Source organism: Lynx canadensis, chromosome C2 (genome assembly GCF_007474595.2).
Source record: "Lynx canadensis isolate LIC74 chromosome C2, mLynCan4.pri.v2, whole genome shotgun sequence".
NCBI classification, from domain to species: Eukaryota; Metazoa; Chordata; class Mammalia; order Carnivora; family Felidae; genus Lynx; species Lynx canadensis.
This window is the reverse complement of record NC_044311.2, coordinates 155,782,999-155,804,278: the sequence shown is the minus strand read 5'-3', so window position 1 is coordinate 155,804,278 and position 21,280 is coordinate 155,782,999. Positions and strand designations below refer to the sequence as shown.

The 21,280-nt window shown below is 62.1% G+C and overlaps 1 protein-coding gene across 7 annotated transcripts in view; it reads left to right on the top strand.

Moving 5' to 3' along the window:
- CBS (cystathionine beta-synthase) overlaps window positions 1-14,902 on the top strand; it is a 30,282-nt gene extending 15,380 nt beyond the window's left edge. For 5 of the 7 annotated variants that reach the window (XM_030329536.2, XM_030329533.2, XM_030329534.2 and 2 more), the window contains 13 exons: window positions 172-251; window positions 334-468; window positions 1,013-1,082; window positions 2,286-2,377; window positions 3,133-3,258; window positions 3,884-3,968; window positions 5,633-5,738; window positions 7,301-7,378; window positions 7,542-7,676; window positions 8,247-8,355; window positions 12,181-12,265; window positions 12,663-12,704; window positions 13,994-14,890. In XM_030329536.2, the coding sequence (XP_030185396.1) occupies window positions 172-251; window positions 334-468; window positions 1,013-1,082; window positions 2,286-2,377; window positions 3,133-3,258; window positions 3,884-3,968; window positions 5,633-5,738; window positions 7,301-7,378; window positions 7,542-7,676; window positions 8,247-8,355; window positions 12,181-12,265; window positions 12,663-12,704; window positions 13,994-14,151 (1,301 nt within the window). In that variant the 3' untranslated portion in view covers window positions 14,152-14,890. Of the gene's footprint in view, window positions 1-171; window positions 252-333; window positions 469-1,012; window positions 1,083-2,285; window positions 2,378-3,132; window positions 3,259-3,883; window positions 3,969-5,632; window positions 5,739-7,300; window positions 7,379-7,541; window positions 7,677-8,246; window positions 8,356-12,180; window positions 12,266-12,662; window positions 12,705-13,993 lie in introns of all 7 variants that reach the window. The other 2 variants (XM_032594793.1, XM_030329532.2) reach the window with 2 other exon arrangements.
- Window positions 14,903-21,280: the final 6,378 nt, after the last annotated feature.

Genomic DNA, 21,280 nt, shown 5'->3' with positions numbered 1-21,280 from the left:
TTTCTACCTCGGGCGTTCTCTGCCCCGACTCCCTCATTCGAGACAGAAGGGGGTGACCTCAGGCCTTTTTGGTATCTGAGTGCCCTCTCCCTGGGCCTTCCTGGCCGTGGGCACCCAGAGCGGGGTCTGTGGGGCGCCGTGGCCCCCTCTCACCCCGTGCACTGTCCCCAGGGATCGGGCTGGCCCTGGCTGCCGCCGTGAAGGGTTACCGCTGCGTCATCGTGATGCCGGAGAAGATGAGCACGGAGAAGGTGGGGGCAGGGGTTGTCCCGAGGGGCCCGGCCCCGTGCACCGGGCCCGGGGGTAGACGCGGGCCTCCGTGCTCCTCCATAGGTGGATGTGTTGCGGGCCCTGGGGGCCGAGATTGTGAGGACGCCCACCACGGCCAGATTTGACTCCCCGGAGTCCCACGTGGGGGTGGCCTGGAGGCTACGGAACGAGATCCCCAATTCTCACATCCTGGACCAGGTGAGGCCGGGGTCTGGGGGCGAGCGTGCGCTCGGGGGTGTGGACCCACATCGGGGGCGCCCTGGGGGGGCGTCCGTCGGGGTCGGGGGCTGCAGAGGCGGCTGGCGCGCGGTCGCCGGCCTCTGCCGGCCTCTCCCGGCCTGTCCGGCGCTCCGGCAGGTGGCGGCCAGGTCCGCCGAGCCTTTGGCCCCCCCGCCTTCCGGGCCGCCTCTGGAGGGCTGCGCTCAGCGCCTGGGCCGGAACGGTTTTGGCGGTGCACCCGGAAGCTGTTGTACAGGTGTAAAACACACGAAAACCTTTTCACCGGGGCTCTCGGCCTCCCCCGTCTCCCCTCTGGGTGAGTTCAGAAACCGCACCTCCCGGAGGGCTCGAGTCAACGTCTTGTGCTGGTCGAGCTTCCTAAAACCGCCCGTGCCGCCGGCCACTGGCTCGATCTGCCGGGATCCGCTCCGGCTCGCCCTGAGCCGGTGGCCTGACGCCCCGGGGCTGTTGCCCGTTCGGCCTTCCTGACCCCACTCGGCCCCTCCGCCGTCTCTCCACACAGTACCGCAACGCCAGCAACCCCCTCGCTCACTACGACACCACCGCCGAGGAGATCCTGCAGCAGTGTGACGGTGAGTCCTTGCGTCCCGCCCCTCCGTCCGCCTTCGCCGCATCTGTCCCTGCTTGCCTGGGAGCGCACGGGTCACTTACCCCCTCCTCGGTAAACTCCTGTCCGTCCTTCAAAACCCAGCCCAAGCGTCCCCTCTCCGTGAAGTGCTTTCCGGCGCATTTCCCCAGAGGGGTGTCCTTTTTCGGGCTTTGCCTGTGCGTCGCCTGGAACACCAAACGTATCACGTGGTTCTGCTCGTGCGCCCAGCAGTAGGTCCTTGCAGACCTACTCCTGCGTGCGGGGAACGAAAGTGTGCCAGGCTGGTTGGTGCTGGAGCCCTCCCTGGGCTCCATGCTGTCGAAAGCCCTTGGCATCAGGCCCCGATCCGAGCGCTGAATGCAACACTTGGGTTTTCTCGTCTCCCGAGCCGGATGGTGGTGCCGGGGGTTGGTTTACTTCCTGTACGGACATGAGTGTCCCTGGAGCCTTTGCACACGTTGAGAGCCAAGTCCGTGGTGGGGGGGGGGGGGGGGTTTCCCTAAGAGGTTTCAGGGAGAAGGTGCCGGGTGATGGGCCTCGCCGCTTGGAACCTGGTGCTGGCACCGGCCCACACGCGACCTCGTTCCAGGCCTAGGAGCCAGGCGGCAAGCGTCCAAGGGTGTGCTCACCCGGGTTTTACGTGTGAGAATTCTCTCCTTTGGCAAAAACAGCCCTCTGCCTCGGCACGGGTGTCCGCACCGACTTGTCTGCAGGATGCCTGGGCCGGCCACGCGGCAGGCGGAGAGCCCAGTGACTTTCGGGCCGAGCCTGAGGGATTTATTTGTTTCCTTTATAATTCAGTTCACTTACTCCTACCTGAAGCCTGACAGTGTAAGAGGGGCACGGCAAAGGGCCTCCCCGGACCCCGTCCCCGCGGCAGCCACCGCGCGGCGGGTCCTGGCAGTGCGTCCAGACGCCCTTCACGGCTTCGCACCAGATGGGGGCTGCGGTGGCCACGTGCCATCCGGCAAAGGCTAAGCAGAGCCCACTGGCTCGCTGTGGCTGCGGATGCTTCTTTCAAGCTCTAGAACTGTCATGAGAGGCTGTCGAAATGTGACAACAGCTTCTCTCTGGACTTCTTGAGAACCGGCCTGCGTCCTGGTTGCGTCTTTACTTACTGCTGAGCGTGGCGAGCCTGCTGAGCTGTGGCCGGAGGGTGGCCCCCTGACACAGCTTCTCCTATCAGGGAAGTTGGACATGCTGGTGGCTTCGGCGGGCACGGGTGGCACCATCACGGGCGTCGCCAGGAAGCTGAAGGAGAAATGCCCAGGGTGCAAAGTGAGTGAGCCAGGGGCTGCAGACGGGCGTCGGAGGCGGGTGGGCCCGGACGTGCGCGCCTCTCTCACCTGCGGCCCCGTCTGCGGTCGGAGCGTGACCATCGAGCTTCTGGGCCCTGGGTCCCCGGGGTGGCCTCTGCTTTAGAGCTGCAAGTTCCCCGTCCTGACATTTCTGCTTACAGCTTGTCTCGCACCTTGTGTGTCTGCCTCTTCTTGGGAGTGACCCATGACCTAGGCGCCCCGATGCTCTGGGGGTGGGACAGTCGACTTGGATGGTCTCCAAGGATCGTTCCAGGAGCTCTAAGCTCTTAGGGTCACGTCCCGCATGTGCTGTGCTTGGCGGGGTGGGGGGGACATCTGGATTTGGAGTTAAGCGTGGACCCAGGGAGAGGCTTGTAGAAACTTCCAGTTGGGGGTCCTGAGCACTTTTCTCCTTCCGGCCATTTCTCTGCCATCCATCCCCAAAGGCTCCGGCTGCCCCCACAGGGGCAGTCAGGGCTCTCCTGGGGCGCCCTGCTCACCTGGTTCTCCCCTGGGAAGCTACCTTGTCCCCCCCCGGCCACATGCTGTCCCCTCGGAGTACCCCAGGTGAATGTGTACCTTGTAATGTCCCCTGAGGCCTAGGGACACGGCCACACCCCAGGGCAGGTCTTCACCGGGTGCTTACTAGGGGTGGGATTGGCCACCCCCATAAAAAGCCAGGCACGGCCAGATGAGACTGTTGCCCAACTCGGGCCCTCATGCCGCCCCCTCTAGATCATCGGGGTGGATCCCGAGGGTTCCATCCTCGCAGAGCCCGAGGAGCTGAACCAGTCGGAGCAGACGGTCTACGAGGTGGAAGGGATCGGCTACGACTTCATCCCCACGGTGCTGGACCGGACGGTAGGCAGGGCCAGGGCTCTCCCAGGCACGGTTCCAGCCCTCTGGGTACAAACGCCCTTGACCTGTTTTCCGACGGAGGGGCCACGGAATAGTGGGGGCTGCATGAGCAGGCGGGGAAAGCGTGGCCTCGCCGTCAAGGGTAGGTAACAGGTGGCACCATATTGAGTGTGTGCCAGGGCCCTGGTGGGCGGAGACGCTGAGACGGCCGTGGGCACGGGCCTGGTCCCCGCAGAGGGAGAGGGCGCGGGTGCTGAGGGCAGGGAAGCAAAGTGAACGATAAGGACCCCAGCCAGACAGGGCTCTCTTTTGGGACCCTAGAGGGTAATTCTGTCGGTGGGGGGGGGGGGGGGGGTTGTCTAGGGTAGACCTGTGGGGACAGAGCTGTGCGGCGGGGGCTGGGGGACAGTTTCGATGCCAGGGGCAGAATGTGTTGGACCAGGAGAGGTAGAAAGTTCTAGGGTTCTAGCCCTGAGAATCCGATCACAGATGTGGGGCCGGGCCACGTTCCGATGAGGGTCATGGCCTCTGGCGCACCTGTGAGGTTGCGGGCGCGGGCTGTGGCCACACCCCCACCACGGAAGGGCCCGGGCCCCTCCAGAGCTTTCCGTGTGGGTCCTGTCTGCAGGTGGTGGACAAGTGGTTCAAGAGCAACGACGAGGAGGCCTTTGCCTTCGCCCGGATGCTGATTGCACAGGAGGGGCTGCTGTGCGGTGAGTGCCGGGCGGGCTCTGGGGTGCACTTGCCCCCTGCCCACCTCCAGGCCACGTGTAAAAGACACGCTCGTTCTGAAGCCGCGGGCCGCGCCTGTCAGGTGCCGTCCATCCGTCTGCCCCTTGGCAGGGCCGTCATGCTCACAGCAGGGGTGCCCTTCCAGAACATGGCTGGAGCTCTGGGTCTGTGTTCCTGGGCCCCTGGGGTCCTTAGGCTTTGTCTCACTGAGGACAGGCGTGGCCCGCAGATCCGAGAAGGGAAGGAGTGTGAGCTGTGAGGGGCCTGGGGACGTAGCAACCCCCCAGTAGCTCAACAGAAGAAGAAAACAGCCGCCATCTCTGCGCTCCCGGCGAAGTGGGCAGTGGGGTCCGGGTACGAGTGGGCGTCTGCCTCCTGCCGGCCCCACCTTGAGAGGCGTCCCGGTGATGCCGTCAGTGGTTTGGGGGTGAGGCCAAAGCTTTTAGGGCGCTTGTTTTTTTTTGCTTTTTTCTTAATATTTATTAAAAAAAAATTTTTTTTTTAACGTTCATTTATTTTTGAGACAGAGACAGAGCATGAACGGGGGAGGGGCAGAGAGAGAGGGAGACACAGAATCCGAAGCAGGCTCCAGGCTCTGAGCCGTCAGCCCAGAGCCCGACGCAGGGCTCGAACTCACGGACCGCGAGATCATGACCTGAGCTGAAGTTGGACGTTCAACCGACTGCGCCACCCAGGCGCCCCCATTTCCTTTCTTTCTGTCGCAGCAATACATTTTAATAGTCTTTCTGTCTGCATCTTTTTTTTATTTATTGTTTATTTATTTTTTATTTCTTAGTTTTAAAAATTTTTTTAACGTTTATTTATTTTTGAGACAGAGAGAGACAGAGCATGAACGGGGGAGGGGCAGAGAGAGAGGGAGACACAGAATCCGAAGCAGGCTCCAGGCTCTGAGCCGTCAGCCCAGAGCCCGACGCGGGGCTCGAACTCACGGACCGCGAGATCGTGACCTGAGCTGAAGTTGGACGCTCAACCGACTGAGCCACCCAGGCGCCCAAAATGTTCATTTATTTTTGAGTGCTAGACAGACAGAGCACGAGCAGCGGAGGGGCAGAGAGAGAGGGAGACACAGAATCAGAAGCAGGCTCCAGGCCCCGAGCTGTCAGCACACAGCCTGACACGGGGCTCAAACTCATGGACTGCGAGATCATGACCTGAGCCGAAGTCAGACACGCTTAACCGACTGAGCCACCCAGGCGCCCTGTGGACACTTGTTTTCAGTCAAGTCCAGCCCTCACCTGGGGTCTGGGGCTGGCACAGGGTGCCGGGAATGCCCTGGAGAGGCTGGGGGGCATGTGTGACACGGGCCTCCAGGGTCAGAAGGAGATGGGACCATGCTCCCCACCGGCTGTCTCCGCTCGGAGCCCCAAGGCCCCCGAGGGAAGCGCTGGATTTAGACCCCCAGGGACTGACGGCCGAGAGGACACGCAGCTCGCTGTGGGGTGTCTGTGCTTCCTCGGGGAGGGTTTAGCGACGAAGCCTGGGCGGACGTGGAGCTCCGTGCTGCCAGAGCGGTGCGGGTGCAGTGACAAGCGGGGTCCTCCCCCCAGAGCCAGGCCCTGCGGGTGGCTCCCCAGGCTCGCACGCAGGTGCTCACGCCCCCCCCCCCCGCCCCGTCCCCCCGCAGGTGGCAGTGCCGGCAGCGCCATGTCGGTGGCCGTGAAGGCTGCCCAGGAGCTGCAGGAGGGCCAGCGCTGCGTGGTGATTCTGCCGGACTCGGTGCGCAACTACATGTAAGACGCGCCCTCCCCGCCCGCGTCTCTGTCCTTCCGAGTCCCCCGCCCGCGTCTCTCTGTCCTCCTGAGCCCCGCACGCCCTGGGGGCTCTCGCTGACGGGCCGCCCCGGAGATCAGACAGCAAGGAGGAGGGAGGGTGGGGGTCTGCGGGACCCCTGTGAGCTCTGCCTGCGCCTGGCCCCGGGCTCCCCGTCGGGCTCCCCATTGTGTCTCAGCCTGTCTGGTCCCCGTCTTGGGGTCCTCTAGACACGCTTATGACTCCGCGCACCTTCAGGGCGGCCGGTGCGTCCGGCAGAGCGCCCCCTGGAGGGGGTTCCTTGCCCACTTCAGCCCCTCCTGCCCCTGTCGCCCCTCCCACGCGTCTCCTGTGAGCTGCCCTCCGCCACTCGCTCCCTTGTGGCCTCCACCCTCTGACTGAGGAGATCCCTGGCTGGGCTCAGACCGCCCTTCAGGACCTGCTGGGAAGTGTCTGGCCGGTGGCCCCCACGGCCCCTTCCGGCCCGATGGCACCGGGCGTTCGTGTGTGTTGTGGCCCAGCTCTGAGGGCCATAGGTCCAGCCGGTGGCCCCTGGGCCTACGGCTCTGCCTGTGCACCAGGTTGCTCCGCAGCAGGCTTCTAGGGGACGGGGAGCTGAGGACCCCCCTGGCCCCCGCCCGCCAAACCCTCACGATTCCCTCCATTGCCTGGGTGCTGGGGGTGCCCCGAGTTGGCTTCCCAGGGGGCGCGGGGGTTCACAAGGGTTCCCACCGCCAAGTTGCCCTGTGCTGGGCTGCGTGCCTGCCCCAGTCAGGATGCCCGTCTCCCCGTGAGCTCGACAGGCCTGCTGTGTGGGCATGTGAGCGTGTGCACGCTGGAGGGTGTGAGAAGCAGGGCGGGTCTGTGGGAGACGTGGCGGGTGGGTGAGGGAGATGCAGCGGCTATGTGGGAGACACGGAGCAGGGGTGCAGGTGAGAGGGCAGGTCCGCAGGGGGTAGAGAGGGTGGTGTGGTGGGGGGAGAGATGGGGTGGGGGAGGAGGGAAAGACAGGGCCAGTGGGGGGCGGGGGACAGGGTGGGGGTATGCGGGAGGTGGGGTGAACGGGAGGGAGACGGGGCGGGTGTTGGGGGGCAGAGAGATGGGGTAGCTGTGAGCAGTAGATGGAACCGGTCATGCGAAGGACCGAGCGTGTCCTCCCGCGTGTCTTGGTCACCGGGTGGCAGGTTGGGGCGGGTCCCAGCCAGGCAGCCCCGAGCCGGGCCAGTGTCCTCAGCCCCTGGGAGGGAGGCGCTCCCTCTGTTCCTCGGCCGGGAGGCCGCCCCGGAGCCAGGAGCGGGCTTGCCGGCTTGGGCTCCGGGACAGACGCTGTGCTCTGCGCCCCCCGCAGACGCAGGCCAGGCTCGCTGGTCGACCAGGTGCCCCCACGGCACTCCCTGCTGGGGTCTCCGAGGCCCGGCTCCCCGGCCTCACCCTGCAGTCCCTGCCGGCCGCTCGGGGTCTCGGCTGGAGCCACGGTGTCCCGCGAGTGGTGCTGGGCTGTCTCAGGACCGACCGGGCCCCAGCGGCTTCTTGATGCCCGTAGGTCCAAATTCCTGAGTGACGAATGGATGATGCAGAAGGGCTTCCTGAAGGAGGAGGACTTCACCGTGACGAAGCCGTGGTAAGGGTGTCTCTGAGCGGAGACCGTGCTCCCAAGTCCAGGCCCCTGTGCTCCGTCCCCCACCCGGCCGGCCTTCATCCCTCTGCGCTGAGCCTTGCAGTGAGTGTACTTGTCCTCCCCTCCCGCCTCCCGGTTCGCGGCCGGCCCGGCGCCCTCCCCCCAGGTGGTGGCACCTGCGAGTTCAGGAGCTGAGCCTGTCGGCCCCGCTGATGGTGCTGCCCACGGTCACCTGCGAGCACACCATCGAGATCCTCCGCGAGAAGGGCTTCGACCAGGTGCCCGTGGTCGACGAATCAGGGTCAGTGTCAGCCACCCCAACCCGGGGCTCTGCCCGGAGCCGCAGGGCCAGGGCCCCAAGCTCCCGGGCAGGGCGGGGCAGCGGTTGGCCCGTCGGATGACTTGTCCATGCGCACCCGCCACGCTAGCTCTTACGGCCCAAGGGGCCCTCCTGCGGCGTCCCTGCACTCTGGACACGTGCGTGGGGGGCGGCGGGAGAGGACCGGCCGTGCCGTGGCTCGTGGCCAGCACTGGAAGGCCGTGGCCAGCCAGCAGTCTCCCGAGACCGTCCCAATTCTAGAACCAAGCCCACCACCTGGGACGCTCCAGCTGTTTCCCCGCGATGCTGGTCAGAATGGAGGCTCCCGAGACTCGCTGGGTTGTGGTGTCCCCGCACTGGACAGGCAGCCCCCAGGGCCGGGCGTCGGTCACTCTATACCCACGCGTAGGCACCCCACTTCCTGGTTGAATTCTCAGAGAGATTCCACGTCTGGCCACGGAGCACAGCCTGAGCAGAGGGTGGCTGTGGGCGTGTTCTGTCCTTGGGAGGGAAGAGGGGTGCCCGCACTGACCCCTGACCCCTGTTTCCCAGGGTGATCCTGGGGATGGTGACCCTGGGGAACATGCTCTCGTCCCTGCTCGCTGGGAAGGTTCAGCCGTCAGACCAAGTTCGAAAAGTCCTCTATAAGCAGTTCAAACAGGTACGAGCTCTGTTTCGCTCGAGACCCGGGCCTGCCCTCGAAGGCGGGGCTCAGTGCTCCCCGTGAGAGGGTGCCGGGGCCCCTGCTGCGCCCAAGCCCGTAAACCCAAGGTTTTGCCCCTGCTCTGCAGGCGGCCCTCGCTGGTGGGGGCTCACCTGGGGGTCAGCACCCCGAGGCCGTCTCAGCCAAGCCGGGCGCCCGCCAGCACGGTCGTTCCGCAACGCTGAGCCTGTGCCTTCTCTGTGCACGTTCATTAAGAATGACCGGCAGGCCGAGAACATTCTGGGGCGTTGCCGGGGCTGGTTGGGGCCCGTGGGTGTCCTTTCATGATCACGGTCCCTCGATGGGCTGTGCAGAGGCCCCAAGGTGGTGCGGTCGGGTGTCCCCTCTCCCTGGTCCCTGGCGCCGACTCCCCGCCAGCTTGTCCTGCACTTGGTGAGGGAAGGTGGCCCCTGGCCGTGTTGGATTTGAGGGGCTGAGTCTAGAGCCGGGGAGGAGTTTCCCACCACGCAGCTGACATGGCCCTAGAATCCGTGTTCCTTCCACTTTCGGCCATCACCTGTCTCACGGGCCCTGCAGGGCCCCTTCCGCTAGGCCCTCTGGGAGCCGCTGCCCGGCCTGGACTGTCACCCCCTCCTCCTCGTCCCCTGTCCTTCCTCCAACCTCGACACTTCCCGCAGCTGGTGCCCCCGCTGCCCCCACGCGATGCGCTCACCCTCTGTGCCCCAGGCCCTGTCACACCCCGGAGCACCGAGCGCACGAGCGTGTTTCTTGTGCGGAAGCTCCGTGAGGTGTCACTGAGCCCGGTGTCACGTGCAAGGGGCTGGCCAGCCGGGCCGAGCGTGGGCGCCCTTCCCGCTGGCTTCTCAGCTGTTCCCTCCACCGAGGCGTAACTGCCACACGGGGTCGTGTCCAACCTAGCCCACTCGATGGTTCTGACGTGAATACGCACCCACGAAGCTGTCCCCATGGTCACGAGCGCACGTATCCCTTACCCCGAAGGCTTCCCCCGCCCCCGCCGACGCCCCTCTCGTCGCTGCAGGCGGTATGTGCTCTGCAGACCCGTGCACACGGCGTGTGCCACTCGTGTGCCTTTCCCACAGCGTAGTGTGGTGAGACCCATCCCCCGGGGCCGTGCACGCTGGTCCCTTCCCGCCCCGAGGGCCGCTGGCCCACACCGGGGCCTTCCACGAGCTGGCCTGGTCGGGGGAGCCTTCTCTCCGGTGGGGGCTCCGCTCCGTGGGTCTGTCTTCAAGCTGGCAGAGCCGGTGGCCGCCGCCTGGCGCCGGAGTCTGTATCTTGTTCCCTCCCTGAGAGGCCACGTCACACCTTCAGCCACGCCTCCGCCCCCAGAGCGCGGCCAGGCCCTCGGCCGGGACCCCTCTGGGTCTCAGCGCAGGGACTTCAGTTCCCGCCGCCGCTGAGCTGCCGGGCGGGGCCGGAGGAGCCGACCGCGTCGCGGGCCGCCGTGCACCTGCTCCCCTCTGCCCTGCGCTCCCAGGGGCGGGTGTGGGGGGAGGCAGGTGTCTTCCTTCAGCAGGGGCTCCAAGCCTCCGCGTTCCAGATCCTGTCTTGAGAACGCAGGGGCCGCAGTAGACAGCCTGGGTGGGACCCGACATCTGGGCACAGCCGCCCTGCCGGGCGCTGGCCCTTCCCGCTGCCCCGTGGGGGCCTGGCCACCTGGGTGCGCTGTGGCTCCCTTACCACCTGGTTCTTCGTGACCCCCCGTGGTCTTTTGACCACATCCAGTGCGTGGCCTACAGAAAGCGTTTGGCGGAAGCTGGCTTCCGTGGACCGGCGCTGCTGTGAACACTTCAGCGTGCACTGGCGCCCGGTGTGGACGTGCTGGACCCCCCCGGACCCACCCCCAGAGGCTCTTCCCCTGGTCTCCTGAGCCGTGAGCGCTGGTCTTTTCCCACGGAACCGCCCCCAGTACCAGAGTCCAAACAGGAAGGGCGCCGGGCTAGGTTCCCGTGTGGCTGACCAGGGCTCGTCCAGCTCACGTCTGATGAACACTCCCCTCACTGTGTCCCCAGAGAGGGTCAGCCAGCCCCTGTGACCCCTCCCGGGGCGCTGATGGCAGTGGAGGCCGTGGGGGACAGAGGGCTCTCCGGGTCAGACTTTCCTGGGAGCGTAAAGAGATGGCCGAGTGCCGTGGCTTACACCAGGTGACCCCCGCGGCTGGGCTGCTGACGCCCCATCCGTAACTAAGCTGAGAACCTTGCGGTGTGAGCAGGAGGGAAGGAGGTCCCGCGGTAGAGCCCCAGCCCGTGTAGATGCCGGCGGGGGCTGGGGGCTAGGCTCACTCCATTCTCCGAATGCCCCACCTCACCGTGTTCGCCTCTCCCTGCGGGTCATTTAAAACTAGGAAGATCTTTCAAATGGAAGTATGGCCTCGGGTGAGTTCAACTTGCAGAGACGTCACCTGCGTTTACCGCAAACTTGCGTTCCCAGTGCGGGGACGGGGTCTGTTCTTGGGGAGTGCTAGGCATGAGGGTAACAGCCCCCCGAGGGCCGGGGAGGCTGAACTCCTTGAACAGCATCCTCCGCCGATTTCTCAAAGAACGTGGACACAAAGACAGCAGCCCTTTAGGCCTCTTGCTGACAGCAGACCTCTTCCCTCTGGACGTGTGGTCACCGTGACTTCCGGGTTCCAGGCGGTCAGCCAAGAGGGTGTTGGGGGTGTGCCCGAAGCCCATCTCCGGTCTTGGCTGAGGTCCGAGCCGGGCGTTGGCGATGTTGGGGGCGAGGGAACACCTGGGGCCGGGTCGGCGGGCGGCGAGCCGCGGACTGAGCGGGGCGACAGGCCTGGTGGCCGGGGGGCCACCGGGGGCCAGCCTCGCTCCCGCACAAGGGCCAGGGTCTCCGATCATGACCGCTCCTCCAGCGCCCCCATCCTGATTTTCCCTCCCGGGTCTTCTGTCCATTTTGTGTCCCCCACACTCCCTTTCCCACCTGGTGGGAGCACACTTCTCGTGAGGCACGGGTGTCGATCCTCGGAAGGTGGACCCTGTTTTTACTGTAAGTTCTCACAGTTTGTCTTGAGCAGGTGGTGTGGGGCGAGCACCCACGTCTGCCTTCTCCACACAGCTCGCCATTGTTCCCACGTCTTGCACTGGTGTTTGTTGGGGCAGGTGACCGCTAAGCGCTAGTCTTCATAGGGGGTCTGTCTGTGCCTCCCACGGGCCCCGGGGTTGTGGCAGATGTAGCTGTTCCAGTATCCCACAGACCGGTGCTGTGTGTAAACCCCTCTCCCCCTGTATCTCCCCGAGTTTTCTTTTTTTTTTTTTTTTTTTTTTTATGTTTACCTTTGAGAGAGACATAGTGTGAGCGGGCGAGGGGCAGAGAGAGAGGGAGACAGAATCCGAAGCAGGCTCCAGGCTCCGAGCTGTCAGCACAGAGCCCGACGCGGGGCTCGAACTCATGAACTGCGAGATCATGACCTGAGCCGAAAGCCAAAGTTGGAGGCTTAACGGACTCAGCCACCCCGGCACCCCTCCCTGAGCTTCTCATTAGTTTTGCCTCTTCCAGAATGTCAGAGTTGGGGTCAGAGTGTGGGAAGCCTTTCTAAATGGCTCTGTCCTGTGTCTCTCTAAGGACTCATGGTTCATCTAAGTGTCTTATGTGCACTGTGTCGCCCTCTGCGTCCTGCATTCGGTTTCTGAATAGGCAAAAGACTAGAGGAGAATGTTCTGGAGCGATGCCCAGCCTTTGCTTTGCTCCTTTCACTGTCAGGCCTGGCAGGCAGTGGCCCTCAGGCTCTGCCAGCTTGAGGCCTGGCGGGACTGTCCTGGGAGCGCGGACCGACCGCACGTTCTCTTCCAGATCCGGCTGACGGACCCGCTGGGCAAGCTGTCGCACATCCTGGAAACGGACCACTTCGCCCTGGTGGTCCACGAGCAGATCCAGTGTGAGTGGGCCTGCTGTGGGCCGGGCTGGGCCGGGAGCTCCGCGGGGCAATGAGGCCCTCGTCCCTCAGAGGGTGTCGGGGGGGGGGGGGGGGGGGGGGGGGGGGGGGTGCTGACCTCTAGCCCCCACCAGCCTGTGACTGTGGATCTCGGAGGGAGCCTTCTGTGGTCCCTGCCAGAGAGGCCACAGGGCTTTTGAACTGCCGCGCACAAAGCCCCTTCTGGGCCTCTTTGGCGGGTCCCCACAGGCCGGGGGATGCGTCCGGTCCTGGGCGGGGATGAGGGCTGGAGAAGCGAGGAGGATCGGAGGGGCCCAGAGTGCCCACCCTCCCGGCGGGGGCTGGTCTTGGGGCCCGGTCTGCCCCGACTCTAACGCCCGTCCCGTCCTTGGTTCCACAGCGCGGGACCTGGCCTTGACGGGCGTGGTGGGGGGGCCCTCAGGTATGTACGCCCCGCCCCCCCGCCGGAAATGGCTCTGTGGTCACAGTCGGAGCCTCCGAGGGCAGAGGAGGGCGTCTAGGGTCCTGGACCCCCAGGCCCCAGGCTCGAGTGGGAGGGTTCTTCCTCCTAGGCTGTTGACTCACATTTGAACTTCTACCAGAAAAAGGCCAGAGTCCCAAGTTTCCCCCGGCCGCCTCCTGCGGTGCTGGCAGAGGCGAGCGGTTGTGGCAGAGACCCCGTGGCCCTTTTTCCAGAAAGCCTGCACGCCGGGCCCTGGACGGGTTTCTCCTGGAGGTTCTATAGGGCAGACTGGAGAGGCCGCTAGAGGCCGCCGTCCCCTGCGGAGGCGTGCGGCCGTCTGTCCGTCCCGGTACCTCTTCCTCTCCCGAGGTTCTCCGAGCATGCCAGCTGGGTCCCCGCCCCCCCCCCCCCCCCCCCACTCGCCGGGACCTCTGCCCTCAAAGGCACGAGGGACAGCCAGCCATAGGTGTGGTGCTGGGAAAGGGGGGGCCTGGCCCTGTGTGCGTCCGTCACGGTTCTCGGGGGAAAGCGTCACCAGGATATGTGGATGTGGGGAAAGAGCTGTGGTGTAAGGAGTTGGCTGACCAACTGGGTGACCCGGCTGGTGGGTCCCCTGCAGGGTGAGGGGGCAGGCTCAGGACCCAAGAGCCAGTGTTTCAGTCTGAGTCCAAAGACAGGAACGATGTTCTCTCACTCGGAGAGTCAGCCTTTTTGTTCTTTTCGGGCCTTTGGCTGATTAGGTGAGGCCCACCACATTAGGGAGGATCCTCTCTCTCCTCCCTGTGCTCAAATATCACGTCTCACTCACAGACTCCCAGAGTAATGTCTGACTAAATATCTGGGCACCCCGTGACTTCGTCAAGCGGACACATAAAATTAACCGTCTCAAAAACCCTCTCTGCGCTTTGCACAGCTCGGTGGGAAGGGGCTGGTGTTCATTTAGGCCCGAGAGAAAGGCAGGGGTTTGAAGACAGGCCGGGGGTGTAGTTCACGGGTGTGGGAGATGTTGGAACTTCTCGCCAAACTCAAGCATCGGGCGCCCAGGGGGACGCTCGGATTGCTTGCTTAGTGAAACCTGGGGCGTCCGGCCGGGCAGACACGGGGCGGAGAAGCCGGCGTCGCCCGGGCGTCTCGTGTCAGAAGACCGCACGTCGTGTTGGGCCCGCGTGGACCTCGGGCGGCTCCAGGGCAGGGCCTCCGGGGCGCGGCCGCCTCTCACGGACTCCGCGCGGAGACCCCTTTACACCTGCCGTCTTGCTCCTCCGCAGACCACAGCAACGGCAAGTCCAGTCAGAGGCAGACGGTGTTCGGGGTCGTCACTGCCATCGACTTGCTGAGCTTCGTGGCCGCTCGGGAGCGCGACCGGAAGACCAAGTCAGGAAGCACCTCGGAGCCCAGACCTGCGGGGGCCACGGTACAGCTCTGACCGCGCCCACGCCTCGCCTCGCCTCGCCTCGCCTCGCCTCGCCGGGGTCCGTGCTCTACCTTTTGTAAACACAGAATCCACACGCGTGATTTTTAACTGCCTGACGCTGGGCGGTGTCGTGAGGAGCGGGTAGCAAGCAGCGGGTGTAGGATGCTTAGCCCGGGGCCGGTGTGGACGCTAGCTTCCCTTTTACTAACACCTGGCCGCCTCGGTGAATCCGCTTACGGTTTATTGGAGTAGATGTGTGTTTCTTTACCTTTCTTCTAAAACGGCTCAGCAAGAAAATCTTACCAAACAGGATACAGCCAGGCGGGTGAGCCCTCGTGGCAAATGACCAGAGCAGGGTGGATAAAAGCGGAGGAAAGTGCTCTTCTGGAGAAGAGCCTACGATGGGGAGCAGCAGAAAGGCGGCTAGGGAAGGATGGCCTGTTGGGAGCCCTCACACGGAGGTGCTGTCTCCTGGGTACCGGGGCTGGTTACAGTGACTTCAGTGTTTGGGGGTTTCTTAATGGAGGTGAAATTCGCTCAACCTTAAATGAACGATTTAGAAGTGTAAGTTTTCGGGGCGCCTGGGTGGCTCAGTCGGTTGAGCGTCCGACTTCGGCTCAGGTCGCGATCTCACGGTTTGTGGGTTCGAGCCCCGCGTCGGGCTCTGTGCCGACGGCTCGGAGCCCGGAGCCCGGAGCCTGCTTCGGATTCCGTGTCTCCCTCTCTGCCCCTCCCCTGCTTGTGCTCTCTCAAAAATAACATTAAAAAAAAAAAACTTAAAAAGTGTATGTTCTCAGTGTCGTGCAGCCACCGCCTCGTGTAGCCAAGTCCCATGCACTTCGCACCCCCCACTCCCCCCCACATCCACCCCCTGGGTTTGTCTGTTGGGATGCGCCATATAAACAGAATCCTACAATCTGGCCTCTCGTCCGTCTGTGGCTTGTTTCGCTCAGCATCTGAAGTTCACCCACGCTGTAGCAGCTGTCAGTACGTCATCCCTATTTATGACCAAATAACACCCCGTCGTGTGCACGGATCACGTTTTGTGTGTCCTTTCGACAGCTGATGGACGTTTGGGTTGTTTCCACTTCTTAGCTGTTAGGAATTGTGCTGCCGTGAACATGTGTGTCCAAGTATTTTGTTTAAAGGCCCGTTTTTAATTCTTTGGGTTATATGCACACGAGTGAAATTGCTGGGTCATGTGGTCATTCTGTTTCATTCTTTGAGGAGCCCCTAAACTGTGCCACAGTGGTTGTGCCGTTTCACATTCCCACCAGCTGTGCACAGAGACTCCGGTTTCTCCAGGTCCTTGTCCACACTGTTTTTCTCGGGGGGGGGGGGGGGGGGGTTCTGTTTTGCTTCATGATCATGGTGGGAGGAAGTGGTTTTGATTTGCATTTCCCTGATGACAGTGATGTTGAGCATCTTTTTATGTGCTTTTTGGTCATTTGTGTGTCTTGTTTGGAGAAACGCCGATCCAAGTTCTTTGCCCATTTTTAAATTGGGTTGTCTTCTGTTGTCCAGTTGTAGGAGTTCTTCATATTTTCTAGATCCTTATCAGATACGTGATTTTTTTCCCATTCTGTGGAGTATCTTTTCCCTTTCTTGCTAATGACTTTTAGTGCATATTTTAAGTTTTGATGAAGTTTATCTTTTTTTTTTTCTTTTCTTGTACCTTTGGTGGCACATAATAAGACCCCCATTACCAAATCCAAGATCATGAAGTTTTACCCCTATCTTTTCTCCTGAGACTTCTATTGGTTTTAGCTGTCATTCTGGTAAATGACGTTCAATGATCCATTTGGAGTTTTCATACATGGTGTGAGGTAGGGATCCGGCGTCCTGTTTTTAAATGTGGATACCCCGTTTGTTGAAGAGACATGGTCTCCCGTTGAATGGTCTTGGCGCTCTTGTTGAAGATCAGTTGTCCGTAGATAGAAGTATTCATTTCTGGACTCTGTATTACTGGTCTCTATATCTCTCCTTATGCCAGTACCACACTATTTTGATGATTATGGCTTTATAGTAAGTTTTGAAATCAGGAACTAACTGTGGAGCCCTCCAGCTTTGTTCTTTTTCAGTATTTTGGAAATCATGATATATCTTGATATAGTTTTCTTCATGGTTCTTGTGCTTGGAATTCATTGAGCTTCTTGGATTCCAGTATTTGATTAGAAATAGTTCCAGGGAACAGGGAAGGAAATCGCCAGTGAAACAATTCACAAAGCTGTCCCAGAACAAAAGGTTTGAGAGGGTCCACCCGCAAGGGACAGGGAAAGACCCATACGGGACATCACTGTGCAATGCTAGACCACCAAGGACAGGATCCAAAAGCAGCTTCCGGAGGTGGGTGGGGAAACCCAGGTTACCCAGAGCCTCGGGAATGAGAAAAGCGTCTGACTTGATCTCTAGCAGGTGGAGGCTGGGAGGCGAGGGGGCAGAGCCTGAAAACATCTGGAACGGGAAGGCAGGCAGGCCACGCTCTCCTGTAACAGCAAACTGGCCCCCTGGCCCCCTGGCCCCAGAAAGCACTAGAAGATGTGCTCCGCCCGACAGGATCCTGAAGGGCACCCCCAGAACGGTGGGAAGGCAGGTCCCTGGCAAAGGGCTGGGCAGCCATGGGATGCAGCAGGACAGAGGGCTCCCGGCGATGCTCAGAGGGGGAGGGGACGTCACAGGCCTATAAACACTCGAGTCCCAGGTACCACTCGAGTGGTAGGTAGAAAGTGGGGTTACATTATTAGTACCTAGAAAACACCACAAAAAGACTGTGTGAATGAAGGCTGGACAGCTGACCCTTGAGCAGCACAGAGGTCAGGGATGCCAGCCCTTCTCCCCCTGCGGTAGAAATTCTGTCGCTTTTGTTCCTCAGAAACTTAACTGTGGGCAGCCTCCCACTGCCCAGTTGGTGCCCTCCTCCTGCATCACTTGCTGGTGATGCGTTAAATACGCTGTATTCTTACGCATATTCTGTTGGGCACACAAATACCATAAATACTGTATTCTTACAGCAGACTAAGCTAGAGGGAAGAAGACGCTGGAACAGCAGGAAGAGAAGATACATTTACGGTATTTACAGTACTAGACTGTGGAGAACATCCACGCGTGAGTGGCTCTGCGCAGTTTAAACCTGTGTCCACGGGTCGGCTGTGGAGGAAATTCAGTCGCAGTGCAGGATGCAGCCAGGCTAGGAGGGAAGGCGGCTTAATTAAGGTCATGAAAGCCTGAACATCAATCTGTCCAGAAGTTATAAACTACGTAGGAAGGACAGTTGTACTGGGGGGCAGGGCACGAAGCTTCACCTTCCGACGTCACCAGTTAAAGGAGCAGCACCACGAAGGCTTTGGAAATCCGTGGGCAGATCCCATGAGCAGCTGCTGGAGGCGCCGAACCTCTGGGTGGCCAGGCAGGCTCCGGGACCCGCTCTTTTCGTTCTAAGTCATCACCTAGAACTGTTTGACTCGTATCTGTGCATAACTGGTTGAAAAAAATAATCTTTTTACACAAAGCTGGTAAATCCAGTTTCTGGGCCAAAGGGAAAATATCCTGGGCGTGTTTCTGAAACCCAACGGTGGCCGTATTAGGCCTCTGTGGGCCAATGAGCGGGAGGAGAAGACAGCCCTGTCTGGTGGCCCGTTCTGAAGGATCACGAGATTCCCGGACGGGCCAGTTTACTTTCCCCCCAACAGTGCCGCTATTGAACGGTTTTTAACACGACCCTCTCATAGCCTGGTCCCCTACACCGCGGAGTGGACCGTATGCCGATGCTCGGCGTGGAGCCCAGAGCCTCCCCTCCGCCGTCCGCCCCAGCCCGGGCCTGACTTGGGGTCTGCTCCGGAAGGCTGGTGGGAATAAACGTCCCTGGGGGCCCCTCCGCCTTGTCAGGAGCCCGCCCACCCCTGCTGCCTACTTGGTGGCAAAAGACTGTGGCCCCAAGGGGCCTGCTCCCTCCCTCCTTCCCAGCCCCAGGAGCAAGACCCGGGGGGCAGGGCCCGTGGCCGCAGGCAGGCGGTGGTCTTGGGGTAACTTTATGAGCTTCCCAGCTGGGCGGGGCCGGGCGTAAGCAGCAGGGGTGGGCTCAGGAGCTCCCGCCTGCCTGTCCCTGGCCGTCCCCGCCGTCCCCTTCAGACGCTGCTCCTCTGGGGCCGTCCCCCGTGGAGCAGCGGGCCTGCCACCACAAGCCTCCCGTTGGCTGGCACGCTTCCCCCCCGCCCCCATCCCCACATCCTCTGGCACAGAGCAGCCCGGGTGCCGCTGGACACAGTTCCCTTGTCGTCCACACCTTGTCTCTAAGAGGAAGGCTCCTACCTGCAGCCCTGGGCCCGGGCAGGGAGGGGCCACGCTCGGCGGGGCCGTGGCAGGAAGCCCCTCGCGGCGGGCACGGCCGGCAGGGGTCAGCACAGGTGGCTGCCGTGCCGACTGGACCAGACTCGGGCACGGCCACGCCTGGCCGCCGGGAAGCTGGCGTATGGGGTCTGTAGTCGGCCGCGGGCCCAGCTTAAAATGGCAGTGGGGGCGGCTAGCCCTAAGGAGAAAGAAAAATCAAACGTGAATGCTGACCCCCCCCCCCCCCGAGGGCTCGCTTTCTGCTGGAACCCCCCGAAGTGACAGACGTGCCTCGGACACTAGTGTCCCGGCGAGCGAGCCGATGGAGCTCCTCGGGTCCAAACCCGGAATCCGCCCCGCACGGCCGGCAGGCCCCTTCCTCCCACGGTCACTCCGGGCCGTGCCCAGCAGGCGTGGTTCGCCTGGTCTCTGGTGTCTCTCCCGGTGGGAGACAGGGGCCGCCTTCCGAGCTGCAGACCAGGAAGCACCGATCGCTCTCCTGTAGCCGCTGTGCAGCTACAGTGTGGGCACCTGACGAGCTTGGCGTCGGACGCACCACCCGGAGCCCCTGCAGGACCCGGGCCGGTGCGTGGGGGCGGCGCAGCCACATCCACGGGTGGGGGCGGCCGAGTGCCTTCCGCCCCGTTCCTGGTGCGACCAGCTGTGGCCTGGCAGCCAGCCTGAGCCGGGTCCTCCGGCTTCGGCACCGCCGGAGTCTGGCCTTCCTGGCAGTTTCCTTCTTGCTGAATGAGCCACGACTGCGTCTCTTCCAGCAAGAAGCCCGGAGAGGGGACGTTTCCCCCAAGGCCGCCTGGGGGTGGCCGTATTCTCGGCCCTTCTGTCACAGCTGGGTGCACGCCGGATTCCCGGAGCCCGGCCTGTGGGAGGAGGGGCCGGCTGTCCTCCACGACGGCCCGGCAGGTGCTGGAAGTAGCCTCTTCCGGGGTTTTGTCGCCTTGGCTTAAGATACCATCAGTGACACTTCACTCCCCGGGAGGCTGGCCTGACAGCTTGCCTTCTCGTGTTCTCAGGGACATAGGCCAAAAGCAAGCTTCTTCCTGATGGACTGGATTAGTGACGATCAGGGGGAGAAAAGGCCCACGGTGGGGAGTGCTGGCCACCGCCGACCCCTAAGTGGGCAGGTATCTCCCCCTGTCCCGGGCACGGGCCTCCGCCACTCCCGGGAGGGGGACATCGGAGCAGCCTTGGGGGGGGGGGGGGCGGCCTGACAGCACAGAGACACTAACAGCTCGTTCTGCGCCCAGCAGACGTTACCAAGCACCCCTTCACACCAGACACGGCTCCAGGCCTTGGAATCACAAAGGCCTCCACACCGGACCCCCTGGTGGGTGGGATCAGGGACCGACTCCTGCTGCCGAGAAATTGGCGGGTGAAACGAGTGCGGTTTATCCAAGTGGCGGAATATTACCCAGCCTTAAGAGGGAAGACGTTCTGACACACCATATGGGGACGAACCTTGAGGACATTGTGCTCCATGAAGTAAACCAGTCGCGGAAGTCACACTCACAGAGGCACCTAGAAGGGTCAGACCCATAAACACGAAAAGCAGAACGGGGGCCATCAGGGGCCAAGGGAGACGGATGGCGAGTGGGCGTATTTAATGGGGACTGAGTTTCAGTTTGGGAAAACGGAAAGTTCTGGAGACGGACGGTAGGGATGGGTTGCACAACAGTGTGAACGTACCTAATGCCACAGAACTGTATGCTTAAAAATTTAGTTAAGATGGTGTATTTATGTTATGTGTATTTTACTACAATGACAGAAAAGAAAAAGCAGGAAAAGGGTTGCAGAGAGCGGAGAAGCAGGTTGAGCTGATGCCCACCGAAAGGGGACATTTGAGACTAGAAAGTTGTATGAGGCTGCCTAGCAGCAGATGGCAGGTAAGAATCCTATTTAGGCTTCAGGCACAGCCAGTGCAAAGGCCCCGGGGCAGAAATGTGCCGACAAAGTCACGACAGGCCCAAGGGACCAGAATGAGCAGGGGAGAACATTCCAGAACCGAGCCAAGGAGCTGCCCCTCATTTTGGGCTTGGTGCCTGTCTGATACAGGAGCACTTTTGCCTGGTCATGGACAGACCGCCTCCCCAGAGCAGCGCCCTCACCAGAGGCCGGCTTTGGTTATTCGGGTCAGCTCGCTGATCTGGAGGTCACGCGTGACAAGTCCCACCCACAGACACGTGCGCGCTAATGCTCTGCACTGGGTGAGTCCCCGGCTTCCAAGGTCCCGGCGACCGTGTCCGGGCTGTTGGCTCTTACAGCAGAGGCCACGGGGTCAGGAGAACAGAGGAGCTTTACAAGCCAGCGGGCGCGGCCAGGGTGGCCTGCCGATCCCTCTTAACCCTTTACCGGAACCACCGGGAGAGCGGGGAGAGGAGGGAGGCCTGGCCCGCTGACCGGGCAGGGTGAGGCAGACGCCAGCAGGCGATGCCCCATCAGGGCACCACCCACCCTGGCGCCCGCTGGGGTCCCCGAAAGCTGGCCTTACGGCGGGAGGCCCGCTCTGGCTGCGCGGCGTGTCCCCCGGCTACCCGGGCAGGGTGCTCGTGGGCGCTCCACCAGGGCACACGCTCACCGGTGAGCAGGGACCCTGCGTGCTGCCTGGTGGGCGAGCTCGGCGGGCAGTGTGTGTGCAAGCTGATGGCCTCGGGACCGTTTGAGCCGTCTAGATTTTTTAAATTTAAAATTAAGTGAGAATTTAACGTACAGTAACAAATACGTGCCAGGTATTTCTAATTTAATGAATAAAATCAAAAGTTGCATTAAAAAAATTTTTTTTAACATTTATTCATTTTTG